We start from the raw sequence: 20,778 nt of genomic DNA, 5'->3' as shown, positions 1-20,778 counted from the left end.
ATCACTGGGGCCATGAACATGTAGTATTCTGACTAGCTATAACTGAATCAAGCTAACCCCTAGTGGGGTTAAGGGTTACCCCTGCAGTAACCACATAGAATCACTTCATTTCAAAATATAAGGTTTCTTTAACTAGCATGGAAAAGGAAAATGTGAAGGGCAGGCAAAATTTAGCTGCTATGGTCCCAGGACCACTAGAACAGTTGCCCAGTTTGTGCACTGTGCAAGGGAGGATGGGGTGCCATCTGTATTTGCCCAGAGAGCATTTCTTTTTCTAATTCACACAAAAGTGGACATGTGGACTACTGCCAGGCTTTGCAAAGTCAACCACACACTCTCCATTTTCCAGTGTTTAAATACTGCCTGGAAAATCCCTCCTCCTCCTTCATGTCATTGTGCAAATGCCTTCTCCCCCCTGCACTGGCTGTGATGAATCATGAGTTCCCCATGTGTGCTAAGCTGCTTCAGTTGTGTCCGACTCTGCGACCCCATCGACTGTAGCCCACCAGGCTCCTTTGTCCGTGGGATACTATAGGCAAGAAGACTGGAGTGAGCTGCCATTTCCTACTCCAGGGGATCTTCCCAACCTGAATTCCCCACAGGCTCTCAGAATTATGCCTTCTGCCTCAGTCAGGGTCATACAGTTGAACAGTTGTGTTTCCTCATCTGTATCTCCTCACTGGGCCAAAGACGGGCTCCAGGAAAACAGGGAGTGGGTGTGATCTCCCCTCCCTGACTGGCAGGAGGGCTGCACAGGTGGGATCTGTTAAGTGGATAGGAAGAGACCAGAACCATCCTCCTTGCTGCCCTAGCCTCTCTCCTAGCTGTGGCTGCAGAAGCCAATTATAGGGGAATGCGGGCCTGGCACTTTGGTTACAAAATGACTGTTGGCCTGACCCATGCCAACAGTCTTCTTTCTCCCCTCTCCCAGCCCCCAGAAACCTTGCGCAAAGGAAGGGGCCTCGAATGGTGCGTCCACAAGACCACCGCCCAAGGCAGGGGCTCCGGAAATCTAGCACCTTTCTCCAGGAGGCCTCTGAGGAAGAGAAGGTGGCTGGGCTCCATCGGGGCCTCACCGAGGACTGCCAGGCCACTGCTCCAGGGCTCAGCTCTAGCTCCTGATTAAAACCAGATCCAGGAGCTTGGAACCTTTGGTGAAACTAGATACTTATCAATGGAGGCAAAGGAAATATACTGTGGGAGGGAGGGAATCTGGCCAGCAGCCCGGCAGCCCTGGGCTGGGCAGCAGGTTGGGCTTTCCTTCTGAAAGGTCCCCAGGAGCCCTTGCTATGTGAGGTGATGACAGCTCTAAGAAACTGGAGACTGGAGGAACACACCCACTGCTCTGTCACTTGCTTCCCCCTTCTTCTCTTTGTCTGCTTTTTTTTTTCTTCAGTTAGAAGGCCTGGGTTCAATCCTACTACCAACTTTAGTCCATTTGGGGTAAAGTTATTTAACCTCTCTGAGCCTCAGTTTTACCATCTGTAAAATGGGGATAAAAATTGTGCCAACTTGATTAGTTTATTGTAGGATTAAAAGTGACACTGCCTGAAAAGTGCTTAGCACAGAACTTGGGACAGCGTGTGTCCTGTTAGTCGCTTCAGTTGTGTCCGACTCTTTGTGACCCCATGGACTGTAGCCCACCAGGCTCTGCTGTCCATGGGATTCTCCAGGCAAGAATACTGGAGTAGGTTGCCATTTCCTTCTCCCCGGGATCTTCCGGACCCAGGGGGTGAACCCGAGTCTCAAGTCTCCTGCATTGGCGGGAGGGTTCTTTACCACTAGGACCGCCTGGGACGCCTTGGGACAGAGCACACCCTTATTAAATGTCAGTTATTGTTATACTGTCTTTTTTTTTTTCTATGAGAAGTCATTTGGTATCATTAAACTATAAACATTATTTTGTAGTCCCTTGAAGAGCTCTCATTTTCCTAAGCCCTGGGCTTGGGGCACATTCCTCCCCCACAGCAGGATACCTGGCTCCTGACTTTGCCTTCTCACCCCAGCACAAGGTGGAGGCGACAGGCCGAGAGGGCTGAAGCCAGGCTAGGAACCTGGATGAGCTTCCAGGGGCTTCCTTGGGTGGGAGATGGGGCCGGGGGTTGGGCCTGGTGCTGAGATGTGGGGGCTTACCCTGCGCTCTCGGCCTATGACTCCTGTGGAGGAACAGCATGTGCCCCTCGGGTTGGAGTGGAGCTGGTGCCCCAAGGTGGCCCAGAGACTCCTCAGCCTGCGGGCGAGACAGAAGCTGGGATGGAGAGCAACCCCAACTCCAAGGGAGCCTCCCGGAGCCCTGCACCGCCCCCGCTGGCGCCGTGAAGCTGCGCAAGAAGCTGGAGCTGAACCCCAAGGAGTCCCAAGACATTAAAGCTCTTCAGAAAAACCCCGAACAGTCTGCCAAGCTCGTCAAGCAGGAGAGGATCACCCTGGAATCTACTCAGGCTGCTGCGGGGCTCACCCTAGGGTTCTCTTTGGGAAGGTGTTCAGCTAAATGACAATCTGCCGTTTCAAGGCTTTGAGGCTCAGTTTCAAGGACATGTGTAAGCTGTGGCCCCTGCTGCAGAGGTGGGTAGACGGAAAACTGACAAGAATGAGAATCTAAAAAGAAAAAAAAGAATGAGAATCTGCGGGAGATACGCAAGGCAGAAACCCATGCAGGCCTGGAAGAGTATCGAGAGTTGAGTGAGAGGCAACCTGGACAGCAGGAAGAACAGAGGCTTCCTGCAGTGGCGAAGTCCACTCTGCAGCAGCCTAGCGGCCCAGCATTCTGGGCTTGAGAAGGATGTGGTTCTGCAACCATCGCCAGAAGGGCTAACAAGCAAGCAATGACTGTTCATTCCCAAGGAGAGGATTTTGAGGTTGCTGCAAAATCCTTGAGGTCTCTTTTCTCAGGGGGCCCAATATCCTTTCCTGTGGTGCAGGGCCCCATTTTGGTACCCCAGGCCATCGGACCCCTCACTTCACTAGTCTGTACCCCTTGGTCCCATTCCCTGAAGGTGAGGCCTTTCCCCCAGGAGTCTGTCACTGCTCTGGGCTCTTCCGTGCATTCAAACCACAGGGCCTGCCTGTCCTAGGAATAGGGGGCAGAGGAACAGGAGAGCTAGGGAGAGAACCCTGTCTGTTTGTAGTTGGGGTGGGGGATTAAGTTCTTCATTCACTAAGAGAGGAACTGGGAATACAAAGGGTTTGGGGGCAGGGAGTTTGGGAGAACTGGTTGAAGGGAAGGTGAAGTTCAGTGATGGCTCCTGATTTTAATCCCCACATCAGTCATCACTATGTTCTTCAATAAAGAAGGCTGGGACCTAAAAAAATGAATACAGTCTCTGGTGATCACAGTAAGGGAAACATTTTGTGTCACCAGTGGTAGAAAAAGCATTGGCTCTGGGGTTAGACGGCCCAGGATTGTAATCCCAGCTCTGCCATTTACAAACTGGGTAACTCACTCCAAGATCTTTACCTTTCTAAACCTCCGTGCTCCCACCTATAAAATGGTATTACCTGACCTGCCTATGTCCTAAGATTGCTGTGCGTGTCACAAAGGATACATGTGTGAAGCGGTACTGGAAACTGTACAGAGCCATACACCTTGGTCATCGTTATCTCTGCTTCCAATATTGTGCCTCTTTGCTGTCTTCTTTTCTTTTCTTTGGTCCTTCTCTTCCTTTCCCCAAAGCCATGAGGCAAAAAACTTCATGGGTTCATAGTGTTAGGAGTCAGGAGACCTTTGAGATCATGGGTTCAGTTTTTCTATTAGAAACTACTTGGGGAAACACAAAGGAATTCAGATTCCTGGGCTCTATCCCAAACTTCGACGAGAATCAGGATCTCTTACTTTTTAAACAAAAATTTGTTTTAAATTACAAAAGTAATCCATACTCTTTCTAAATGAATTCCAGCAATACAGAAATAATGAGAGTTAAAAACAGCCAATTCTCAGAGGTAACTGCTATTTAGCAGTATGGTGTGTATCCTTGAGGGTTTTGTATTTGTCCTGAAAAGAGCTGACCATGTAGTTTATATTTTTCCCATTAAACAAGATCGTCACTCATTTTTAAAAATGATATAGCTTGGACATCTTTTCACATCAGTACACACGCAGGCACCTCATTCTCCTTGACAGCTGCAGAGAATTCCATGCTGTGGTTTATTGTGGTTGGTTTAACCGTTTCTCTGTTGGTAGACATTTTGGATTCCCCCTGGTGATTCATATGCAGCCAGTCCAGCCTCTGTTCACATTTGGCAACCTCTGCTTTGCACAGATGGGGAGTCAGAGCCTCAGGGACGGGATGTCAAGAACAAGAGCAACTTACTCACAAAGCAAATTAGTGGTGAAGCCAGGCTTACAATTATGATCCTCTCATGTGCTCTTTGCATTGAACTATGTCATTACAGTTATTATTTTTTTTTAATGACCAAGGGAACTTAATATTTTTCTGAGCCTATTCCTGATAGGAAGAGAAAAACAAACTCAGTGTTAATTTTGTGTATTTCTGAGAATTGGGTTTACCCCCAAACTTTCTCAGAGTTTTCACATTTCATTATGTTCTTTGTAAAAGTCCATGATTCAATAATTTTTCCTTGCACATTGTTTGCAAAGCCAATTTTTTTTTAATGCTACAATCCCCAAATCTCACTTCCCCTGAGTATGACTATTCTTGGAGACCCTGATGAAATTTCACTTTAGGGACCCCCCAGGCCCTCCCCTTCACTCACCATAATTGATGAATTTTCCTCTCCTGGAAACAAATGGAATTATACAATTGTGACTGTCATCTATTTTCTTATTAAGTAAATTTCTCCAAGTCCTGAAGGTAACTTTCCCAGAAAGATAAATTACCCAATTGTAACAAATACAATGCATAATATTTGCAGAACCCTTATGAGAATCTGCCCTTTGCCCAGAAATTGTGCTTAATTTTCCTACAAAAGGATGGACCATTAATCCCGCCTCCCGTGGAGTAAAGAGAGGTTTGACTGGAAGTGACTCCTGCCCATCACGTCACATGCTCTTTAAAGCAGATGCCCTCAGAGCTTGGTGGTGAATTGCAGACAGATGTTTCCCAATCTACTGCCTCTACTACAAAGGGGTTGGTCAGAAACTACTCAGATTTCTGAGTAAAAAGGAAAAGATGTCATTCTCAGAAAACTGACCATATTCAGCATTGGTAACATCTGAAAGTTGTTTAGCACTGTCCTGGGCAAAAGATAAAGGGAACATAAGATTACAGAGGGACTCTTCTGTCTAGTACTTGCCTCTTGGGTCCTAGAACTCTGGCTTCTACCTTAGAATCAAACTAGACCCCTCCCCTGGCTCCTAAACTGTGACTTCTATTGATAAATCCCATTGCCTTCCAGAAGGACTGGACTTCTTCAGGAAATGGGTGATTCCAGGTCTGGAGCAGGAACACAGAGAAGGAGCCTGGAACGTCGTGTCATACCAAGGAATTTACCAAAGATGACCAGGGCCCTCCTGAAGGACTCAAGAGTCAATTTGAAAAGGCTCCCCCTGGCCAAAGATGGACCACTTTCAGCATCTATAAGGATAGCAACTGCAATGAATTAAAACACATCAGCTATGTTTAGAACCACAAATTCATAGTGACTTTCAAAAAGGAAGCAAAAGCAGAGACTTCCCTGGTCTAGGGGGCACCTTGAATGCTTTGAATGCAGGGGGCACTGGTATGATTCCTGGTTAGGAACTGAGATTCCACATGTTGCATGGTGTGGCAACAAAACAAAACAAAACCAACCAAACAACAGACAGACAAACAAACAAACAAAAACTCATCAAAAATACACTGCTCTCTTTTAAAGGATGTCAAGAGGACCAATACATGACTTTGAAAACTAGTAAATACAGCGAAAGAATCAAACTTTGATTCTGCCTTTCCTATATAAGGGCTTCCCTGGTGGCTCAGATGATAAAGAATCTACCTGCAATGTGGTAGACCTGAGTTCGAGCCCTGAATTGGGAAGATTCCCCTGGAGGAAGGAATGGTTACCCACTCCAGTATTCTGGCCTGGAGAACTCCATTGACAGAGGAGCCTGGCTTGCTACAGTACATGGGTTCATAAAAAGTCAGACTCGACTGACTGACTTTCACTTTCACTTTCTATATAAACTATACCTCATGATAATCACATAGATGATGAAAGGAATTATCTTTTATGGAAATATTCCAGCTCAAAAGTGAAGAAATAATGATAGAAGTAGAATCCCCAGGTTTCAACCTCTAGTGAAGCCATGACTCTAGGCAAAGGTCACTAGTGGCTGCTAATGTCACAGAGAGGCAAACAGACATCATGAGTCCACTGAGGGACGTATGACCTCTGGGTCATGACCTCTGCAGACCCATGACCTCTGCAGAATTCTTGACAAGAAAATCAAACCTGAATCTAAATGAGCTTGTGGCTCTAACTACCACTTCTCAAGAAATACAGGAGAAACAAAACATGTTAAACAACACCATGAAAATGTAATCAACAAAATTTAGACTATAGGAAAATTTCAAGACAAACAACCTGTTTTTCCCACAAATACACTGTTTTTTTTAAAAAAAAAAAGATGAGGTAGAGGGGAACTTACAGATTCAAAGAAACTTAAGAGATGTATCAATCAGTCAGAAAGTATGGCTATTTCAATCCTGATTTGAACAAATAGGAAGAAAAAAATGATGAGACAGGAATCTCCGAACACTGATAAGATATTTGACGATATTAGGAATTATTTTTAATTTCCAAAATGTGAGAATGATATTGTAGTTACTTTTAAGGTAACTGTTAACATCTAGAGAATGGCAACCAACTCCAGTACTCTTGCCTGGAAAATCCCATGAGCGGAGGAGCATGGTAGGCTGCAGTCCATGGGGTCACGAAGAGTCAGCCCCAACTAAGTGACTTCACTTTCACTTTTCACTTTCATGCATTGGAGAAGGAAATGGCAACCCACTCCAGTGTTCTTGCCTGGAGAATCCCAGGGATTGCGGAGCCTGGTAGGCTGCTGTCTATGGGGTCACACAGAGTCAGATACGACTGAAGCGACTTAGCAGCAGCAGAGACAATACACTGAAATACTTGTAAGTAGAATCTTAAAATGTCTAGAATCTGCTTCAAAATAATCCAGGAGAGGAGAGCGTAGATGAAACAAGATGGGACACAATGGTTGTTGAAGCTGGGTGGTGGGTATATGGGAATCATTATACAATTCTATTTTTGTGTATGCGAGAGATTTTCTATAATAAAGAGTTAAAAAAAAAAAAAACAACACCTCTCAATCCAGAGAAAGAAGTCTTACTGATCTTGACAAGCACCTACAATGATGACCCTGGGCAAATCATTTCTCCTCTGAGTTTCATCTCTTCACGGTTGAGAGCGCTTACAAGCAAAGCAGCCCTGATGAGTTGGGATAAGCACAACTGTCCAACCAATTTAAGGGTTTTCAGTCAGAGAAGACTTCAAATCTACTCTGACCCACATTTATCTGACCATTGGGGACTTTGCAAAGATGAATTTTTCACCCAGTGATATACTGCTTTTCTTTTATCTAAGAGGAGTTGGTTTGCTGGACATTGGGGAGGGCAGATGTAGATGTAAGAGACATTTTTGAGAAGATCCAAGGACTTTCCAGACACCAATGAGCTTTAAAGTAAAGGCGGGAAGAGCCCTGGAGTATATTCCCAGAGGACAGATGGCTCTGAAAGCAGTGGGTGGGGTTAGACTGGTGGTGCGAAAGGTTGCACAGGCAGGCTGGTTGCCCTATGTTTTCTTGATAACATCTGCTGTTCACTTGGAAATGTTGGCTGCCATGATGAGGAGAAGAAGATGAAGTAAAAGGGAATTTGAGAGACTTCCTGGTGGTCCAGTGGCTAAGACTCCAGCGTTCCCAGTGCAGAGAGCCTGGGTTCAATCCCTGGTCAGGGAACCAGATCCCATATACCACAACTAAGAGTTCACATGCCCCAACGAAGATTGAAGATCCCACCTATTGTATGACAAAACCCACTGAAAAATAAAAAAAAATTAAAAAAATAAAAGATCCCACCTATTGCAACTAAGATCAGTGCTGCCAAATAAATAAATAAAATTTGAAAATTTTAAAAATAAAAAAGAGAATTAAGAAAGATGTTACAATATGCACAGAATCTTAACTGCCACAGAATATTTTGACATTATTTTTTCCTGTGAGCAAGATGGCACATTGTCTAGTTCCATAGCAGTGGTAGTCATCATCAAGACAAGACTTCCTAGAAATCTGCAATCCAGACAGGCCCCTGTCCTTTCCATCACCTCAGTGTATCAGTTTGAAATGCTTTTACTTGCAAGTATGGAAACCACTGAAATAACAAGCTTAAACAAACAAGGGCTTTTTTCATTTTTTTAGATCACATAGCAATACATCCAAAGAGAGGTAGGGGTTGTACTGTCTCAATGAATCTGAGCTGACATCTCCTTTCCTCATGGTTATAAGATAGTTGCACCAGCTCCAGGCATCACAATCACATACCATATTGAGAGGCAGTAAGATGTTGCCTTCTCAGGCTCTCCTCTCTTATCAGGAAGGAAACATCTTTCCCGGAAACCTTCTGGAAGACTTACCTTTATGTTTCATTAGCCAGAACTGGGTTACATGCTCAACGCTAGTTACAATGCAGGCTGGGGAAAAAAGCATTGACTTTCCTAGCCTCTACTGTAGGAGGTGGATGGAAGGGGTGCTGGGACAAGCAATCAGTAAGTTTGCTTCTTCCAAGTTTTCCTGCTCCTGAGCAGGGTTTCCTGCACTATTCGTACTTTTATTTTAAATGAGTCTTGCGATCTCTAACCCCCTGCCTCTGAGATATAATATGCTATGTGTATTATATATACTACCTACCTGAGGGATTTCTCTTACTGTTGGATGGTGTTTGAGTTGAGTACTGCTGTTTGTGTCCATATGTCTGCTCTCCCTTGCAGACATCCATTCAGGAAGGTTTAGATCTTATAAAAACTGTTGGCCCTTCATCAGTCAGATAATCAGCACATGTTTACAGAGTTCTCCCCATTTGCCAAGCCCTGTGGTGGGGCAGTAGGGGGTGGTGGGGGAGGAGGCAGAGATGGTTAAGCAGTCATTCCTGGCTTCAGGGACCACACAGGCTGGTTGGCAGAAAATGTCAGAAACCTAGGAGATGTGGAATGACAACACAGGACCACAATAGAAGCCCTTCAAGCACAAGGCAGGCTGTAATTGTGAGCCTGATGTGGGCGCAAGAGACATAGAGAGACGATGCCCTAGAGGAGGTGAGTGCAGGCCTTGAAAATATAAAGATCTGAGAGACTCAGGGGAGTGGGAATCAGGGTCTGGACCCATGTGGCTACAGGGCAGGATTGTGTAGAAATCTCTAAAGCTCTTTTGTTGTTCAGTCGCTGAGTTGTGTCTGACATTGTGACCCCATGGACTGTAGCCGGCCAGGCTTCTCTGTCCGTGGGGTTTTTCAGGCAAGAATACTGGAGAGGGTTGCCATCTCCTTTTCCAGAGGATCGTCCCCACCCAGGGATGGAACCTGTGTCTCCCATGTCTCCTGTGTTAGCAGGCAGATTCTCTACCGGAAGCCACCAGGGAAGATAAGTATAAAACTTTTAGTACTTTACAAACCTTAATTCCACTACTCTCCACACCAACCAGGCCAAATGGATTTTATTGTCCTCATTTTACATAGCAAGGGACTAAATAATTTGTGAAAGGTTTGCTAGCCAGCATGGAGGATGGCTTAATCAGCTCCTTCCTACCCAGTTCTTTCCCCCCTATTCTTCCTTTTCTAAAAGGTTCTGCCCACTAGCCAAGCAGAGGTCACATGTCTTAGGCCTGGCCAATCATTGTATTATGTTTCCCTCAATTGTGATTGGTCCAGGGATGGCCATATGACCTGCATCTGTTCAATAAAGAAGTCAAAATGGAGTCAGAGATGGAGGGGTAGAGGGGTTTGCCTCAGATTCTAGGGCCTAAGGCCCAGCTCCTGAAGCTTTTGCTTGAATACTGAGAGTTTCCCCAGCATTCTTCACAACCAGGTCAGCACTTCCTTAAAAAAAAAAGAAAGCAATAGCTTTATTAAGATAATTCGTATATAATTCATCCATTTAAAATGCGTAATTCAGTGGTTTTTTTGGTGTGTTTGTAGAGTTGTGCAACTATCACCACATCAATCTTAGAACATTTTCATTACCACCGGCCCCCCCACCCCAGAGAAACTTTTTACTCCCATTTCCTCCCGTTATGTCCAGCCTTAGGCAACCACCAATCCGCTCTGTGTCTGTATGGATTTATCTGTTCTGGACATTTCATAGAAATGGAACCACACACTCTGAGGTCCTTTGTTACTGGCTTCTTGCACTTAGCATAACGTTTTCAAGGTTCAGCTGTGTTGTCGCAGAGTATGTTCCTTTATGCTGGGGCTGGTTGGGGTTGGGTTTCTAGTACTTGCAAACCAAAGGTGTGGCCAGGAGTTGAAGCCAGGTGTGACAGACACCAAAGCTCTCATTCTTTGCTTCACCTGGTGAGACCAAGCCATGGAGGGTGCCAGAGAGTTTGACCTTTCTGTCGCAGATCATGGGTATGCTGAGCAGAGGAGTGACGTGTTTAGAACAGCATCATAGTGAGGTTTTTCTGATGACAGTGGTATTTTGTGTAGGTGTTCGTCCTACATGTATGTGTAAATTGTATGTCATGTGTAAAGTGTCTGTGAGTTGCTCGGTCATGTCTGACTCTTTGCGACCCCATGGACTGTAGCCCACCAGGCTCTTCTGTCCGTGGAATTCTCCAGGGAAGAATACTGGAGTGGGTTGCCATGCCCTTCTCCAGGGGATCTTCCCGACCCAGGGATGGCAGCTGAGTCTCCCACATTGTAGGCAGTTTCTTTACCATCTGAGCCACCAACGTGTGTACACACAAATATTTAAAGGTTGAAAATTATAGCAGCAACTCCCATATTGGGTCCCATGCTAATGTCTCGTGAGCAGTGTTCAAAGAGGGATGAGAAACACTGTTCCTTTTTCTCTGGAAACTGAAGAAGAAAAGGATTCAAGAGAAACAGGCTACAGCCTCTGAGTCTAAGTAAATAGTGGTGCTCCAGACAGTCTTGGTTCTCCCCTTCCTTAGAGGTGCCACTCCAGCCCCCTTCCTCCAAGAAACTGTGAGGCAACTCCTCCTAGATGTAGGTAGTAGAATCTTGGAGAAACAGCCAAAGTTCCCATCAGCAGAGTAGTGTTCTGGACTGCAGAGGTGTGATAAATCAGGTAAAGGTGGCCTCGTTTACACACAGGTGGTGGCACCTGGGCCTTAGGTGTCTGCCCATCAGGGTGTGAACTCTTTGAAAGTGAAAGTATTAGTCACTCAGTCGTGTCCCACTCTGCAATCCCGTGGACTGTAACCCATCAGACTCCTCTGTCCATGGAATTCTCTAGGCAAGAATACTGGAGTGGGTTGTCATTTCCTTCTCCAAGGGATCTTCACCAACCAGGGATCAAACCCAGGGTCTCCTGCATTGCAGGCAGATTCTTTCCCATCTGAGCCACCCAGGGTGAGCTCTTTAGGGTCACCTTAAACCGGTCAATTAAATTGGGCCTCACCCATGCCCACCCAGCCAACTCTGGCCTGGCTCTGCCAAGAACCCCTGTGCCTAGGATGGCAGGGAGAGATGCACAAGAAGCCGGGCAAGCAATGCAAATAAGGGCAGGGGCAATGGTGCGGCCTATGGGAAGGCAGAGAGTGTAAGTTCCACTTAAAAAGGGGGGAAGGTGCTAAGCCAACTGTTGCCCTGTAAGAGATGCCAGATTTTCCCAATTTTTCTAAGGAAATAGAAATGCAGATTTTCATATGAATTCTCCTGATTTTTTGAATGTTAGAGTTGGTGACTGTGGATTGTTGTCCTTTTGCATGTTGGGATCCATTCTCCTCTTGGTTATATCCTAGGAGGGTAACTGTTGTGGGCAGTACCCTCCTCCCCCCACCTGCCCACTCTTTTGCCCTCTAGATTCCAGATGGGTTTGGCCAGTGGACAGAATAAGATCAGAGATAGAAAGTTGGGTGGTCAGTATATTTAACCCCCTTGTTCCAAGCCAGAGACTCTCCCCCCGCCTCTGAACCCCCCTCTGCCCACATATTGGGGCTTTGGCAGTGACCACATTCTTCTGTGGACTCCACAACTCTTGTACGTAGTGGTCTCTCTTCCAAGCTATAGCTCTTGTGGTCTGATGACCTCTCTGCCTGTCTCTCTAGGGGAGTATACCAGCTCCCTACTGCTGGTCTCTGAGTACCTCACCATCCTTTGTTGGTTCTCTTCACCCCATCCTTGTAAAGGCCTGTGTAATTAGTCCCTTCATTCTGAGCACTCCTCAATTAACCCTTTCGAATGTGCCCTCCCTTTTCTGCTGGGAACCAGCAATATATCAACTAATTCAATTCAAACACCAGCATAGTGAGGTCTAAGCAGACATGGATCTGCATTGTGAATCCTTTCAGAGGGAGCCCAGCTCACCACCCTTGCCATATATGCCAAGCTCTGCACCAGAGCAGCAGGTAGAAGCCGAAAGCCCCTACGCAGACCAGTGCAGGGCTCGGGTCAGCAGGATCACCAAGACCTTTGTGAAAACTAAAGAGGCAGTCCAAAGAAGGAGAAAGCCTTGAGGTGTGTACACCCAGTTTAATGACTGATGAAACCATACAGATGCCAGACTATGGAGCGCCAGGGACACAGAGGCACAGAGCCTTGGGGAAAACACTACAGCATTACTGGGGGGACATCGGGATCACCTAACGTTAATACCGGGGAAGAGGAGGTCCGCTGGCGGCTCAGAACTATGACATTCCTTGGGGGAACATGCATCCCACCCCCAAAGCTGGAGCAAGCTGGCCGCCTTCATTCCCGAACATAAATCCTCGTGCAGACCACGTCATCAGCGCCGAACGTCTGCAGGGAAGGAAAACCAATCAGTGCAGATGCCTGTGCAAAAATGTTTAAAGCATATCGCTAATAAGGCCACTTACTGCCCTGTTAAAAACTCTTTGTAACAGACATTCAATTTCCTGTGCTGTGTGTTCATGCTCAGCGCTAAGGATCTTTTTTTCTCCTCCCCTGAGCTCTGCACTGGCAGAGAGGCAGCTAGGGTATAGAATTATATTGTGTGCAGTTTTCCTTTGCTTCTGGAACCTGGGAGTGCTGACATAAAAAATGCAAGTTTCCTGGCTTTGGTTTTTTAAATTAAACTGAAGTGGGGGTGGTGGAATGTCATACTGGACATTTCTGAAGTGGTTCTGTCTCTTTTCAGGTGATTTCAAGAGGACAATGGGCTTGGGCCACTGAGCCCTGGGATCCAGTAATGAACAGTCAGGTGGGATATCCTTGGAAAGGGTGTAGAAGTGCCTTCTAGGAAGCGACTGTCCATCCTGACACCTGAGATGTTGTGTCAGTAATACTCAAGGAACCTGTGAGCTAGAAACGTGGTCTTGGTTGCAAGAGCATGACATAGGCCTCCAGACCTAGGCCTGCAACTCACAGCCGGGTGAGCTGGGGCACTGCTCTGGTCTCTTGGACAATTTGGAGATGGAGCGGGAGGGAGTTGAGGGCAGGAGTGCAATTGAACAAGATGATCCCACAGTTCTTTCAGCTACAGTTTTGTGACTCTTTGTTTGTTTGCTGTGGAGAGGGCACAAATCATTCCACAAATGGAGGAGGACCATTTTCTTCTGGCCTCTGAAAATACACCCCTGTAAGTAAGCTGTCTCAACTCTTCCAAAAACTGGCAATTACTCACAGGCCTGCTCCCCTGGGTCTCTCACAGATAACTGGGACAGAAAAAGCCATATGTATATTAAAAAAAAAAAAATTTAAGACAAACAAACAGGATGTCTCCAGTCTGTCGACTGACATAGGTACGTTTGTTTGCAGACATACATTTTTCTGTGGGAGAGTCCCTATCTTTCAAATTGTCAAAAGGGCCTTAGGTTAAAAACCCTGAACTAAGAGCATGAATGGGCTTCCCTGGTGGCTCAGTGGTAAAAAAAAAAATCCCCCTGCCATGCAGGATCCACTGGAGACATGGGTTCCATCCTTGGGTCAAGAAGATGCCCTGGAGGAGGGAATGGCAACCCACTCCAGTATTCTTGCCTGGAGAATCTCATGGACAGAGGAGCCTGGCAGGCTACATGGGGTCCATGGGGTCACAAAGGGTCGGACACGACTGAAGCGACTTAGCACACATGCATGCAAGAGCTTGAACATACTTGTATCTTCCCCTGGGTCATTCAGTTGGTCATGAGATGTTCTCAGAGAACATGAGTTGGGACGTTATTCTAACGTGTGTTTCAGGGAAATACTAGTCATTAGAGATTATGAAGGAATCAAGTGCTCATCACCAGCCTAAACAGGGAACTGCTGATCATACCGGCACAGCTATACCTCCTCTGGACACCTTCTCGGTCTTCCTCCCTCTCCTCATTAGTGAGGAATTAGCAGATGATGCTGGGTGCTGGGGGAGGGTGAGGCAGGGGTTCCCATAGAAATTCACCTCTCAAATGTCCAGACCTCTCAGAACCATGTCAGTTTTCCAAAACTCTTCCAGCTCTATGGTCATGGAGTGTCCCACAGCAGGCCAAAGTTTGGGGATTGAACTCTTTACCTGTGCTGGAATGATCGACACCTCACCCAGGCATCAAATGACCTCACAAAACAAGAAGAAATGGCTACATTTCCAATCACGTTCGAAATGTCCTTCTCAGCCCGCAAACTATTCTGAGAGGTTCCTGAAAGAAACTCTCCAACAGCGTTCCAGAGTGGTTTAAGGGACTTTACTCAGTTTTCAAAAGAAGGCAAGTTACAGCCCGGGGTTGCTGGGAGAGCTTATTTCAAGTTAATTAGAATAAATTGCCTCTTGTTTATAGAGATGGCATCTCCCTACGTTTGGATTTATTAATGATAATAACCCTTGGAACAAAAGCCCATATTTTAGATCCCAAATGCCAAGAATTAATGTTCCCTTTGAGGCTCGTATGTATGTATGTATATGTCTGCTGAGCCAGGGAGAGAGGCACGGGTGGAGATGCAGTGGGGGAGCTGGGGAAATCTCCTAACAGAATTGAACCAGTGTGCGGGCTGCTCAGATACTACAGAGATTAATAAAATCACACTTTCTCACCAAGCACACCGAGCCTACTTAACCCTCAGCTACCCTCAAGAACTCTAAAAATCATCTCCCTCTTTGCTGTCCCTGGTCCCAATGAATATGTCCCTTTTTCTCTTAAATTTCCATCTCTCAGCCTCAAATTGCTCCCCCAACCCCATCAATGTATTTGTGCCCTGGAAACAACATTAACCAGGTTGCAAATGAAGCCAGTTCTTTCTCTGTGAAAGGAGGAAATCTGGGAAATCATCTCAGGGAAGGACAAGAAGCAAGAGTGAGATCAAGTGGCCTCCACTGGAGTAACAGAAACAGCTCAATTGAGGGTCTTCCTACAGAATAAACGTATAATTTCAAGGGCCAAGAGGGACCTGGATGGGGGGGAACCAGGCTTTAGTCCAAACCCTCATTTTACAGCTTGGGGAGGGAAGGGCCAGGCCTGGGTCACACAGTGAGTCCTGTCCTAGCACTCCTTGCCACCTCCTTTCCCAGCATTTCAGGGTGACGCTCATTAAGACGGGACAAGCAGGCAGTCTTAGAGGGGAGATGTTAACAACAGGCCTGATGGAGAACAAAGGATATCATTTCCTGGCTACCCACAACAGCTTTCCCGTTTTCTGGGGTGGGGGTGGTTGCGGGGAGTGAAGAGGCGGGCAGGGAAGGCTGTTGTCAGGAAAGCTCGGTCTGTTCTGAAACACAAAGGGAGCATAAGGGAGCTGTCCTTCACCCCTGCCCCCCCCCCACTTCCTATGCTCCCCCAAATAAAAGGGAAGGAGGTGTGTGATTTAACTACAGAGGTTTCTAACTTGGCCTCAGCAGGTATATTTTGCATGGCCAGGGATGTTTAAAATACTTCAATCTGATTCCCTGATTACCCTCTCCAGTTAACCCTCAGACTGTCTTAAATTAGCATTTCTTGTCTGTCTCCCAGAAAGCCTTTGGAGTCTGTAAGTCCAGGGCGGGGGTCGGGGCGGGGGGGAATAAAAAGACTTCCACTGCGGGTGTACTGAAATTTCTGAAATCTTTCCTAGAGAGCAAAGTGGAGAATGGTAAGGTGAGGAAAACCCCTTCCGCAGAGTGAACTCTGGGGTCTCGCAGAGCCCACGCACGCTGAGCCCAACTGGAGGGGAGGTTGACTTAAGCAAGTCAGCAGGTCACCGCCGGGATGTGAGGGTTTGGATAGTGGCCGGCAGCGCAGCATGTCTCTAGGCCCTGCTCTGCCCCCTGAGCCACTCCGCTCTCCAAGCCACTCCGCTCTCCTGCCAACCATCTAACAGTGATTTCCTCTGGCCTAAACTGTCACTTTGAGCTTTTCTGCTCACATTTTAAGCCAGGGCATAGAGTGTCTCTCCCTGAATGGGAGAGTGAAGACAATGTTGGTGGGCCCCGCTGCGGGCAGCATCTGGAAACCTCCGCTCTCCTTTCAGGGTTGGGGGGGCAGTCTCACTCACCAGGATGAGTTCGTCGTTGGCCAGCTCGCGGGTCCAGTAGGTTTTGGGGCCGTCCCCCTCCAGGAGAGTTTGTGTGCAGTGGATCTTGTTCTCATTCTCCCAAGTGGGTAAGCTCTGCGGGCAGGAAGACCATTAGTGACATTAATTACAGTCTTGGCAGCGGGGAGCAGAGACAACAATGAGCACGGGAGAATAATTGCTGTGCAGAGAAGCAACACATGGTCCCTGTCAGCAGCGCACAGAACCTGCTCTGTTGCACCTTATCAAGCCCAAATTCAGAGGGCTGACCACAGATTTTATGGGAGTAAAAATATACCTTATATTACACACACACACACACACACACACACACAGAAGCAGCAAAGCCTCAGGCATGCCTTACATCTTCAGGAATAAAATTGAGATCATACAATGATTCATTTATGTCAAAATGGACACCCCCTTCAAGCAATTTGGTTGTTCAGGGCAAAGAGCTTCACAACAGAAATACAAAATTTTAGAATGGTTGACACCATGTTTGTGACCACATCTAGTCAGCAAATCAGGAGCTGTTCCTTGCACGGATTTTGGGGATAATGCCTTTCTTTCTGTTTGCACTCAGCAGATGCAGTACACAGCCTGCTCTGATAATCCTGAGTTTCTCTGACTCTGAGAATAAAAACACTGCCACCTCCCAGGTTACATCTCTCTAGAAAAAAAAAATTTTTTTTAAAGATCTGAAAGGTCTTCATGCTGTCGGAGGTAGGAGGCAAAGAAGGGATTCCCCTGTAGCTTTCCCCGGTGTCTGCACGAAGCCAAATGCTGTACCGCGGGGCGAGGCGGCTGTACTGAATGTGCACATACTGACTTTTTAACTAACACATGGGACACGTTCCCTAGTCATCGTGGGGATGGATAAAGCCCCGCTCCCCAGGCTGTCCCGTGAACCTGTGATTTCTGATCAGAATTACTGCCTCCAGCAGTACCCACTGTTGGATGTGCCCAAACTGAGTCCTGCCTCTTGCCAGGCCTTTCACCTTAGACTCCCGTCTACGCTGAAGAGATGTCCTGCTCTTTTGTTTCTGCAAACAGAGCGGTGACTGAGGGCTTGGATCTTGCCAGCTCCAAGCCCAGATATCATTTTCAGGCTGTGCCAACTCTGGGGGTCAAATACTGCTTCATGGGCCAGGGTGCTTCTGGGGGGCTGTGTTTCTATGTCCTCCCAAATCCGATGCCCAGAGAGTCTCACTCTAGATCAGACAGGCAGGGCTCCGGAAAGGTGAAAAACAATTTCTCACTCTCTGGAATGCTATGAGTTTTTCTTTTTTCAAACCTTGGGGGAGAGGAGGGAGACATTTTGTCACTTTTTAAATAAGTGGTAGCATCGGCGATTTTTCCGTCTGTCCTCAAAATACATGGGTAGCCAACCTTCCATTCTATTCCAGAGACCAACCAATGCGACTTTGCCCATCTAAAAAAGGAATTTACAACCCCTTGCTTTAGTCCACCGATTCATCCCAGGGGCCGATAAATGGAAACAGAATTCTTGCCCCTGAGGACTAAAAGAGGGCACTCAGTCCATTTTCTGGGCAGAATCTGCGTTGCTTTTGGAAAGAGTTCGTCTTTTCCTTTAAGGAACCTATCTGAGGGCGGGCAGGAGAGGTACCGGGGCCATCAAGACTGCTGAAACTAGATCCAGAGCATTCCCAAGGGCCCAGGGACCTGGGAGGGCGGGACGCCAAGAGCTGCGGCTCCACCTGCGACAGGAAACGTGGCAGCCGCACGGCCGGGCAACCCGGCCCAGCCACCTCCTCCTCCCCAGCCGCCTGCGCTCGCGCGAGGATCGCTGCAAAATGCCGCAGAAACCCCTGCAGGGAACGCGGTGTAACCCCAAAGCCCGCGCTTTAAGCGCGGCTGTTAGCACCCCGGGAGGCAATTTAGGGATGAGGTTGGGAGGGGCTGGGGTGGGACTTTCTCCCGAGCCCAGGGCAACGCATTGCATAGATCCTCTGGGCAAACAGCCGGTGCACACGCCCTGCAAGGAAGGCGCGCCACAGGCTGCAAAAGGAGACGGGGGTCTCGTCTGGCTGCAGCGGTTCCTGGGTAGGGAGCAGGGATCCGGGAACGCTGCCCAGACTCTGGGACCTCACCCTGCACTTGCGTCCGTCCACGGTCTCCTCCTCAAAGCCTTCTCCGACCTTGAAGTTGATCTCGGTCGTGCGCACCGTGGTGGACGTCTTGATGTAGAACTGATCCCCGTCCTGGCGGATCTCCACGTGCGGCTTGGACGCAGCCGCCACGGCCACTTTCCTCAGCATGGCGTTCACACCTGCCCCGGGAAGAACGAGGGCGACCCGGGTTCGGGTCACGGGGTCTCGTCACCCGCCCACTGTCCCAGAACTGGCCCGGCATTTCCCAAACCCTCTGACTATAGAAGAGGGACTTACAACTAAACCAGTCCTCCCCCGCTCTCGCCCTGATTTTCATGATGCGAAACTGAGGCTCAGAGAGGGTAAATGGCTTTCCCTCTGTAGCACGTGGTAGGGCCTGGTCTCAAAATGAGCCCCCAGATTTAAAGTCCCTGACCCTCCCAGGATTTCAGTAATAATATCTCCTCGCGATGATCCAGCGCGAGATAAAGGCTGAGCCGTCGGGGAAAGCGCCAAGGATCCAGCAAACGTTCGCTGGATGAGTGGATCCCGGGCTCTCCTCGCCACTTCTAGATGGGATGCTCCTTGGAATTCGCCCCGATCTAAGGCACCCACGGCTCCCTCCTGCCTGGTGTGGGTCCCTAAAGCCGACTCCCCGCGGGCCCCGGGGCGCCACCGGCCGCTACTCTCCGTCGGGGCGCGCTGCCCGGCCAGCTTACCCAGCGCCTTGAGCAGCTCGTCGAAATTCTCGCTGCTGCGCATCTTCCAGGTGCCGGCGAAGTTGGGCATGGTGGCAGAGGTGGCGGCGGCGGGAAGGCGGCGGCAGGCACGGACAGCTGCGGCGCAGTGGGCACACTCCAAGCTGCAAAGGCGGAGACTGCAGCTCTGCGCCCAGCCCCACGCGCCTTGAGTCACCGGGAGAGCGCCCCCAACCCCCTCGCCGCTCCAAGCCCCGCCCCGCTAGCCCCGCCCCCGCCCCCCGCGGCCTCTACCCAGCGTGAGCCCCTGTCCCAGCCCGACTGTGCCCGCGCTCTGCCTCTTGGCGGTCCATTCGCCAGGGGTGCAAGCTTGGTACCAGCTCTCCTACAACTCTGGGTGGGGGGCGCCTCTGCCACCCCCAGGCCACCCACATCCTTCTTTAAAGTGGGTGGTGGGAGAGGGTTTGATGTAACAAAATTGGCCAAGAGGAGAAAATTATTGAAGCTCGGCGGTGGGGCTTGGCGAAATCACTATACCACTCTCTCTACTTTTGTATATGTTTGAGAATATACATAATATAAAGATAAAAGAAGTGGGTAGTAGGTCCACCAGGACAGACACCCTGTCCTCACTCCCAGGCATGCCTTCTGGATGCGCCCAGTAGGTCTCCTCCACTCCCAGTCCTGGATCCTATTCCGCAACCACCACCGACCCACCTAACTTCCGCTCCTCCACCACCACCACCACGAGCAGGACCACGGAAGGAAGTGGCGGAAAAGCCTCAAACCTCTCCAACACGGGGCGGCTCTGCTGCGGGGAACCCAGGATCGCGCGATATTGCGGGTCCTCCGCGGTGGTATGGCGGGAGGGAGCCCAAGCCGCTGCACCCCTGTGGGTAGCTCAGAGAAGGGTGGACTGTATAAGCTCCAGAATCCTGGATATCAGCGGCCTGTTTTGCAGAAAAGTGAGACTTTGCACTTGCCGGCAAGCTGGGAGGGCCACGTGGAGGAAATCGCCTCTTTTCTCCCTTTGATCCGAAATACGGCCCAAACCTAACGCCCCCTCAGTGCCTCCGCTACCAAAGTACAAACACTTCACCACAGCTCTTAGAGCTTTGCACGCAGACCCTAAAATTCCCTTACAGTCTCTTCCCAGTCTTCTGCCATCAATATGCCTCGGCAAGCTGCACAACGCAGGATTCTGGGACCTGCCAGGCATCTTCCCACCTCTAATGCGCTCGGGGAAAGCCATTTTCCTCCTCGGGTAAATAAAATCTTGCCCACTCATGGAAGTCCACTTTTAGGCCATCTCTTTTGAAATTCAGCTTCCTAATCAAATATGAAGATTTTTCTCTG

At 48.4% G+C, this 20,778-nt stretch overlaps 1 protein-coding gene and 1 pseudogene across 1 annotated transcript; one reads left to right on the top strand and one right to left on the bottom strand.

Moving 5' to 3' along the window:
• Nucleotides 1-853: 853 nt before the first annotated feature.
• Nucleotides 854-3,074, top strand: LOC136146947 (POU domain, class 5, transcription factor 1-like; annotated as a pseudogene).
• Nucleotides 3,075-12,665: 9,591 nt separating this feature from the next.
• Nucleotides 12,666-19,623, bottom strand: CRABP1 (cellular retinoic acid binding protein 1). The gene is made up of 4 exons (XM_065906633.1): nt 19,444-19,623; nt 18,725-18,903; nt 16,596-16,709; nt 12,666-12,938 (listed from the first exon to the last, which is right to left on the bottom strand). Exons 1-4 carry the CDS (start codon nt 19,511-19,513, stop codon nt 12,888-12,890), a joined length of 414 nt encoding a protein of 137 aa, XP_065762705.1. The 5' UTR covers nt 19,514-19,623; the 3' UTR covers nt 12,666-12,887.
• Between the last annotated feature and the right edge of the window lie 1,155 nt (nt 19,624-20,778).

This window comes from Muntiacus reevesi, chromosome 15 (assembly GCF_963930625.1).
Source record: "Muntiacus reevesi chromosome 15, mMunRee1.1, whole genome shotgun sequence".
In the NCBI taxonomy this organism is placed as follows: Eukaryota; Metazoa; Chordata; class Mammalia; order Artiodactyla; family Cervidae; genus Muntiacus; species Muntiacus reevesi.
Note: the sequence above shows the minus strand (reverse complement) of the source record. Positions and strands in the feature narration are given on the sequence as shown.